This window comes from Conger conger, chromosome 4 (genome assembly GCF_963514075.1).
Source record: "Conger conger chromosome 4, fConCon1.1, whole genome shotgun sequence".
NCBI classification, from domain to species: domain Eukaryota; kingdom Metazoa; phylum Chordata; class Actinopteri; order Anguilliformes; family Congridae; genus Conger; species Conger conger.
In genome coordinates, this window is record NC_083763.1 from 8,331,920 (window position 1) to 8,341,112 (window position 9,193).

General features: G+C 45.4%; 1 protein-coding gene across 1 annotated transcript in view; it reads right to left on the bottom strand.

The window, feature by feature from the left end:
- Positions 1–5,282: 5,282 nt before the first annotated feature.
- Positions 5,283–9,193, bottom strand: part of rx1 (retinal homeobox gene 1) — a 5,145-nt gene continuing 1,234 nt past the window's right edge. Inside the window, exons 2-3 of the mRNA XM_061240600.1 lie at positions 6,105–6,355; positions 5,283–5,726 (exon numbers count right to left, since the gene is read on the bottom strand). Of these exons, the coding sequence (XP_061096584.1) occupies positions 5,283–5,726; positions 6,105–6,355 (695 nt within the window). The remainder of the gene's footprint in view (positions 5,727–6,104; positions 6,356–9,193) is intronic.

The window sequence follows — 9,193 nt, forward strand, 5'->3', positions numbered from 1 at the left end:
CCCAGAGCTGTGTGCCTGTCTGCCCCAGAGCTGTGTGCTGTGTCCCTGTCCCAGCCCCAGAGCTGTGTGCCTGTCTCAGCCCCAGAGCTGTGTGCTGTCTCCCTGTCTCAGCCCCAGAGCTGTGTGCTGTCTCAGCCCTAGTTCTGTGTGCTGTGTGCCTGTCTGCCCCAGAGCTGTGTGCCCATCCCAGCCCCAGTTCTGTGTGCTGTGTGCCTGTCTCAGCCCCAGAGCTGTGTCCCTGTCTCATCTCTAAGGATGGCCTCCATGCACTTTAGCTTCTACACTGGTCCTGGAGGGCCGGTCTGCAAGCTGGTTTTTGTTCCAACCAATTAGCTTCATTAATTTTTCTGACTGATCTCTAAATTATGTTGCTTCACTCCTGTACTTGAGCAGAGTACAATCTTTAGGATACACTAGCAGTATGCAGCTGTGGCTGGTGCATAGACAAAAGTCTGATCAAGACATTATTTAGCTCGTGAAATAAATAAGAGCAGAAGGTGGCGCAAAATCCTGAAGTGGATTGGCCCTTGGTGTGCACCCCTGTTCTACACAGAGAAGAACAACTGTGATCTCTGAGTCTCTTTATTGCATTATTTGGGACACTTTCATCAAGTACATCCCAGTAATCCACAAAAACACTGCCTCCCAGAATCTCCGACTCAGTAATTAGTGCCCCATATTCAATTAAATAGACAATTATCAAGAAACGCTTGTTATTTAGCACAGGTAAAGTAATTTAGTCAAAGACTGAGCTAACTTGAACATTGAGGTAATTCACATTGCACTTGTCAGGTGAAATTTGGATGGATGGGTGTGTCAAAGTGTCCCTGAGCAAGACACCTAACCCCTAAATGCTCCTGACGAGCTGGTTGGTTGGTGCCTCGCATGGCAGCCAATCGCCGTTGGTGTGTGAGTGTGTGTGTATGAACGGGTGAATGAGAAACATCAATTGTCCAGCGCTTTGGATAACGGCACTATATAAATTCCAACCGTTTACCATTTACCATTTACATTTAGGATATCAATAAACAAGACCTGTTACTCAACTTCACACACATCCGGGGCTGAATGAGGGCGCACTTCACAGGCGTGCCGCGTACCCCCTGGGCTGGGGGCTGCAGACCCAGATGGTCCCTCGGGGAGAGGTCGGCTCGGTGTCCCATCTGTCCGAGAGGGCGGTTCACACGCCACTAATGCGACCGCGACAGGACCAGCCCGGTCAGGGACATGTGCTGCTGCGGCCAGGCCCGGGGGCAATTAGGGAACAGGGAGCCCCCCCCCCCTACCGCCCCCCTCCCGGGCTGGGCTGATTGATTGGAACCTCATCTTCCTAACAGGCTGGCAGGGTGCCACATCAGCCCGGGATGGGGCGACAGAGGGGGGTTTGGGAGGGCCACAGGAGCTGACCCATCCTCGAGTGTCTGTGTTCCACCCCCAAGGTGTGCGTCTGAGCAGAGAACTTATTATAATGTCAAAATAAAAAGAGCCAGCAGCGGTGAACTCTATCAAACTATATTTCTTTATTTAAAGTTTATTTCCAAATGTATTCATTTTTTTGTTCCACAGAACATGGAAGTCAGTTCAAAGAAAACGTCTAAAAAGAATGACAATAAACATGCAACAGAAATGATGGCTGAACAGGAATAAAACTACCTGTTTATTACCTGTACAGATATGAATCACAAATTAATTCCCAGGGTTCTAGTGCATTTTTATTTATTTTTTCATTTAAAAAATATCTATACTTTGGCTTATTCTTAGTCCAGTATCAAATGAGTCCCCCGTGCTAATGTACAATTCAATGTACATTTCATAAACATAATCTGAAAGGTAAAAAAAGGGAATCAGTCCATCCATAAATCACAGTGGCAATAAATCACATATTCAGGCTCAAACTACAGGCAAGGTTACCAGTAAGTGTTACAGAAGATTGTCCAGGACAGAGGCCAGTAACGGTCGTTTTCCAGAACAGCATGCTTTCAGAAAAACTAAGTATAATGCCAAATACTGAAATCAATCATTGTGAATCAGCAGAAATTTAAATCATTATTTTAGGATTGGATTTTACAAAGTAGTTTTTGTGCTTCAGCAGTACTGTACCAGTACACAACCCCCTAAAAACCATCTCATTTGAAAATAGTTTACTAAAGCATTCAATATTTCAGTGGATCATAGGCTTAGCTGATCAGGTCGCATTGACTATTGAAGTGCTCCTTACTGTAAATACAACACACTTAAATGGCAACAAGCCTGTTGGACAACAAATTACCTTGACAAGAATAACACAAATTTCAACCATTTGCTTTTGAAGAAATGCAATGGAAATTGGAAAAATAATCATGCTTACAAACGGTCTTACAGTAGCTACAATCCAGATTCCAAACTGAATTATAACGTAACCTTTTCATCGTAAATCTACATCACAGACCTTAACATGTGTACTGTACATATGTAGGGCAAACAATAATTTTTAATCGGCAAAACAAACACTGTATGTTGTGTATCATTAGCATGGATACCGCGATACGCTTTGTCTCCAAACATCATGGAAGAGATAAGAGATTTCCTATGTGTCTGTGCAGATGACCATCTAAAAGAAACACTCACTGTGTAAAAATGTAATGATTGTTTTTCTTCTCATTGTTGATGCTGTTCGGGGTCAGTGTTTCATCGGTGACGCCTATTAGTCCACCCTGTGACCGTTTTTTTCCTCAAGGAGTACAGACAAAGAAGAGGGGGCTTGATCGGTTGTGCAGAACAATGAGCGAACTTAGCGGGGTGACACATCAGTCGGGTCTCCTTCTGCTGCTCTGCACCTATACAGGCAATGACGGGCAGCCAAGCTGCGAATGCGGGGTCCATTCTCCAGCAGCCACTGAGGCAGAACAGGCCTGCTTCAGGGGCTCCCGTGCCCAGTGCCCCCGCTCTCCCCCTGATGAGGACATGCTCCTTCCTGTGTGAGAATGAACTCTGCCCACAGAGGGACAACTGTCAGTGTCTTACTGCCCTTCTCACATTCTGTACATTAATTTACACTCCGTGAGTGCTATAAAACAACAGCAATAATAGTAATCGTTATGATGAAAATAATAATACGAAGAAGAAGAAATGCTGATCATGATGATGACTATTATTATTATTATTATTATTATCATTATTATTAGTATTATTATTGCTGTTGTTGTTATTGCAGGCCATTATATTAAAGTATTACTGTTTTGCAGATACCTTTGTAGTGTTACACAGCTAACATTCATAAACATCCTCATTTATACAACTGAATAATTATGGAAACAGCGACGCATAATGTTAGTGACCTTCTGGGAAGTTAAGTTATAATACATTTCCAAGTTTCAAGTTTCAAGTTTCCAAGCCACTATGCCTCTCTGTCATCTAGCAATGATGCATAACTGCATTTAAGGGAGTGATCCCACCTTTACTTACAGTTTTCAATTATTTGACTTTTAAACACTCAAGGTTTGCACGCTAAAAGTGGAACATGCATATACTTGAAATAAGAAATTTGCAGATTTGGGGTGGTGAGGGCATATAGATAAATATATCAAGATTTCTTTTTTCGTTTTTTTTTCACCTGTTTGGCCTGGCCCACTCAGCTCAATGGGGGATGGTACTGATATCCGTGTGCGAACGCAGTCTGAAGTTTTCTTAGGGCAGCTGTCACTCAAATCAATTAGGAGTAGGAGTTAATCGCTTTTAAAGCAGTTAATTAGGTGTTAAGAGCTGTTCACGTCTGTCCAAATTAACCGGTCTGACAGATTGTCTTGTACATCCTCCCCGTACACTCTTGTCCGGAAATCTCAGCCCTGGGACTAAACCACTCTTAAACTAAACACGTAAAGTAGATTATAGAAAGAAAAGGAGACCAACATTCCCCCATTGTGTGGACAATCAAATCATTTAGATGTATATTCTAAAATGTAGCATTCGCAGACACCGATTAAGCCCAGTCCAAGATTAAATTCAATTTTGAATGTACATCCTCCATACAGAACTCCATTTAATCCAGGACTAAGCTAAATCTGTGTCTGAGAAACCAGCCCTTAATGTTTTCAAATTTTTTATGTGAAGTTTAGTACTTTCTTAAAGTGATAATTCATGTCTTTAGCCCTTCTGCAGGCTATAGGTGAAGTATATAAGTGGTGTGCTATAGGTGCGTATATACCTCACACACCAGTCTTATATATGGGGGATGTATTATAACTGAAACAGAGCAGAAGGTGCACTTGTTAACTTGACCGTTTGAAAGAAATCTAAAATGGAGCCTGTGAGCAAATATGCATCGAAAAGGATTCTGCTGCAGAACAAGCTCCTCAGTGCAACCTGGGACGTCAGTTCTATTGCCTGTGCACATTAAACTGAAAACTGAAAAATCACACTGTAGGTATCATTGCTAGCATGGTACATTTTAAAATGCTTCATTTGTGAAGTTAATATCCTGTATATTTCACATTAATTTTGTTTCCAGAACTGTTGGGGCAACATATGCAGTTACATCATGTGCTCACCTTATCTATAGTGGCTCCAAAACAATTATGTAATCGTAAGACATCTGTCCCTTAAAACCGAGAGCATCCAACTGTTTTTGGGACATTCTGACTCAAACGGGGATCAACAGTGGCTGGGGAGTAAGTGTGATGGTCCTCAGAGGGATCCAGTGGGATCCAGTGGGATCTTCATGTTCCAGTTTCTTCAGGACTGAATGGCGATGACCATGGCTAACTGGACTCATTCATCTCCTACTCAAAGGTTGCTTCATCAACAAATATATATGCATTCTTAAAGAACAAGACCATTTTTATATTTGATAATTCTGCGTTTCCAGTCATGTCCCTTGTATGCGACGAGTCATTGCTGCAAGTATTATTCAGGGTTTCTGTTTCCCAACGAGAACAAAGCCACCATCATTCTGGTGGTGGATACGGTGCTGTTTCTATATAGGGTCATGGGGAGGATTGGACCTAAAATTGATATCCACCATGAAACACAAGGCCTCAAGTGGAACAGGAAGGAAAACAGAAAACAGAAACTCCACATCTCCCCAGGTCATCAACATCAACCAGGTAGTCCTCGCAGCAGTGCACCCTGGGTACACAATGTCACCACTGAGCCAAAAAAAATCACAAATCAAATCTACGTACTGCTTTCTCTCCAGTGTTCAAACGGTTTGTTTCATAGCCTCAACGAAAGCAAAACCGCAAAAGCAGGAATGAAAACGGGAGTTTTCAAAGCGGGCCAGTTTTTTGAAAGCAGAGACCGGTCGGTCACATGGGCTGCCAGGTCTTGTCCATGGACTGGATGTGCTCCTTGGCCTTCATCCTCAGCACGGCGATGCTGGAGCTGCGCTGGTCGGCGTCCTCCAGCGGGTACTTGTCGGAGAAGGGAGCGGGACACTGGTACGGTGGTGGTGCCATGGTCTGCATGCCCTGCGGCATGGCCGGCGGCGTGTTGAGGAAGCCGTGGCCGGCGTAGCCGGGCTGGAGGCCCTGCGCCGGGCCCATGAAGCCGGGCAGGCTGTGGACCGGGGTGGCGCTGGACAGGGGGGAGGTCAGCCAGGGGTCCAGGGGCAGGGAGTTGGTCATGGGGCCCACGTTGGCGTGCATGGGCGGCCGGTTGAAGGAGAGCATGGGCGAGTCGTGCAGCTTCATGGTGCTGGCGTCCATCTTCTCCTGCCGCCTCCATTTCGCCCGGCGGTTCTGGAACCACACCTGGGGGAGGACAGACAGAAACAATCAAACACCACAACCTGAATGAGGTCAATGGGCACTTTCATTTGTAATTGTTATGCCTCACGAAGGTTCATGTGTCCAAAAACACACTTGAATAAAGAGTAGAGAAGTTAAACATGAGTATTGCATCATATATATACTTATGTTTTAGACTTATTAAGTCTTCTGCTGTCGTAACCTACCTACTTATAAGGTTTGACGTGTTTTGTGTTCAGAGATGCTCTTCTGCTCACTGGACGTTTTTTTTTTGTTTTTCACACCATTCTCTACAAACTCGAGAGACTGCTGTGCGTGAAGATCAGCAGTTTGTGAGGTACTCAAACCGCGCTGTCTGGCACCGACGATCCCTCCACGTACCTGCACCCGCACCTCGGGCAGGTTGACCTTCATGGCCAGCTCCTCGCGGCTGTACACGTCGGGGTAGTGGGACTTCTCGAAGGCGCGCTCCAGCTCGTGCAGCTGGTAGGTGGTGAAGGTGGTGCGGTTCCTGCGGTGCTTCTTCTTGGGCTGCTCGTCGTCCAGCGGGTCCGGGGACTTCCCCTCGCTCTCCACGCCCTTCTGCAGCTCGCCCAGGTCCCCCTCGCACTTCTGGGAGAACAGGCCTGAGTCTGGGGAGGGGGGAGGGACCAGGGTTAGGCCCGAGTCTGGGGAGGGGGGGGGGGGGGGGGGGGCAGGGTTAGGCCTGAGTCTGGGGAGGGGGGAGGGACCAGGGTTAGGCCTGAGTCTGGGGAGGGGGGAGGGACCAGGATTAGGCCTGAGTCTGGGGAGGGGGGAGGGACCAGGGTTAGGCCTGAGTCTGGGGAGGGGGGAGGGACCAGGGTTAGGCCTGAGTCTGGGGAAGGGGGAGGGACAGCACAGAGTGCCAGGGTCAGGCCTGAGTCTAACAGGAGGAACGGGAGGAACGGGCCAGGGTTAGGCCCAAGTCTAACAGGGGGAACAGTGCCAGGGTTAGGCCCAAGTCTGACAGGGGGAACAGTGCCAGGGTTAGACCTGAGTTGAAAAGGGGGAACAGTGCCAGGTTTAGGCCTAAGTCCATCAGGAATAATAAATTATTATTATTATTGTGAACTGAAACTATTATTAGGCCCTACTGTTACAGAACAATCTATAATATCTGCCGCTCTACTTCTCTGAATTTGGGCTGAAAATTATTTAATTTAATTATTGAATCATATATTATCATTAATTGAAATTATTTATCTCATAATGATTACTTTAATTGGAAATAATGATTTATGTTAGCATTCATGCTTTGAGAAAAGTAGTTTATCTGTGTCCTCAGTTGCACCACTTTAACATTTCAGCATTTGGACAGCACCTGCTACCTCCACACCACTCAAAGCTCCTTTTCTTCTCTTGATCTTTTAGTTGGCTCTGATTTCAACCTAATCCTTAAACATTGCAGAGAATTTTCAGTTACAAAGACTTACGTTTAAGATTATTTCCCCTCTTCTGACCATAAATAAGAACACGCATACTGTAGACAAGATGTTCATTGGCACCTCGCAAAAAAACGGGTGGTTAAGACGTGACTTTAATGTTCTGCCAGGATCACACTGCTTATGTTACAATGCTGCACGTCCACCCTTCTGGGAAAGAAGCCTTGGCCTACAGGTGTCTGTGTCAGAGGCCATATGTGCCTCTCCTGTGGCTTTGCCAGGTTTAAGTTTATCTGCTTAAGGAAATGCTTACAACACTCAGCCTCTCATCACTTAACCCTTTTCTGAATGTTAATGAGTGTAGAATGAGTTAGTAAAAAAAAAAAAAAATTCTAAGAAAGTGTTCTAGAACCCAGTAATGGATGTGACTGTACACCAGCATTAGAATGTTTACTTAAGAACATTCTAATCATATATCTGTGATGTAACATGATGTAACCTAAAGAATAGGAGTTTTCTATAACTCGATAATCATCGGCAGTGGTTGTTACATCAGCACTAGAATGTGCAGTTCTCATGACATATTTGTGAGCTCACACTGTAAAGGGTTAAAGGTAAAGGGCTGCATTGTTGGGCTGCAGAGCAGAGACACAGGTCCAGGGCTTTCACTACAGGTTTCCCTGCTCTAATCTCTCAGGAAACAGATGCAGCCCGGTTAAGTGGCCTCGGCCTTAATCTACCTAAAGGCTTCATTTGTGTCTGCAGGATTCAGCAGCAGGCCAGCAAAACTGGTTAATATTGCCGGGAAATTAGCGGTGTAAACATGTCACACGTAAGGCTTGATTGAGGCAGATCGGATGTAATTCAATTAATTTAGCGCAGAGATTAGCGCCAGGTCAACGGACCTGGACAGGCCTCCCTGACAAAGGCGCTAGCATGCATGTTTCTGTGCTTTGCCTTTGGTCTGTACTTCACAAAAAGAATTCCTTAATTTACACCCACTCCGTTTAGTTTAGGATGCGATCATGTTCCCTACTAGAACAGTAATGGGAGGACTTTGCTATAGATGTGCTAGAAGTTCTTGAACTCTGACCTAGAAAAATGACTGCAAGTGTAATGTGTCTGTTTTTATCACCTATTAGGGGCCAAAGCTCCATTTTGGGGGGTCTATACAATGTGACTACTGGGTTCAGAGTGGAAGACTACCAGGAGAGGTGAATACGCACAGTAACCTGTAAAAATATGTAAAATAAGTCAACCGTACACACTCTTTGTGAATTCATGTTTCTGCAGCTCCACCATCTCACAGAAACAATGGAACTCAATTCCCATGATCCATTTGGTCCAGAGAAAGGGCGAAAGAATATGGGAAACCTCAATTAACTAACGAGAGCAGGGTGTTTAGGCCCACTGATCGCACCCCCCCCCCCCTCCCTCATTAACACACAGAGCTGGAGCTCCCCCTGGAAGTCTGGGGACCGTTCTGCTCTCCAGCAGGGTGTGACATCAGCACAATGGAGAGGTCGGCTCGGGGTCACGGAACGCCTCGGTGTCTCCCGGTTGGACGGAACACTGGGAGACCCAGCGGAATGTTTACAGTCTCATAACGCTTCTTTGTGTGAGAGAATACCGCCATGTACCAACTCAGAAACAAAGTGACAGTGGAAGTACACTTTTGTTCTTCAGGGAACAAATTTCCCAAATGTACCCCGAAAGTACAGCAATGTTCTCTTTGGGTACAATGAGCACTTTTTCTAAGCAAAAAAAGGCACAAATGACATATATTGCTGGTAGAACTTTTTGTACCACCCCAGTGACAAACATTTGTCCATTTGTCCTTTATTTCTGAGAGTGTAGCGGTGTAAGGGAGCTCAAAACAGACACGTTGCTTTGCAGGAAACAGATCCATGTCACATCCTCAAGCTCACAGACACCAAAGACTTGGTTTAAAAAAGGCCCGTAGACTAAGTACTGCATAAAAAACTGCACTGGCACAAATCAATTATGAACAAGCACACCGTTGTCCAAGCTCATCCGTGTGGTAGAGAAGAGTACACTCTCAGATAT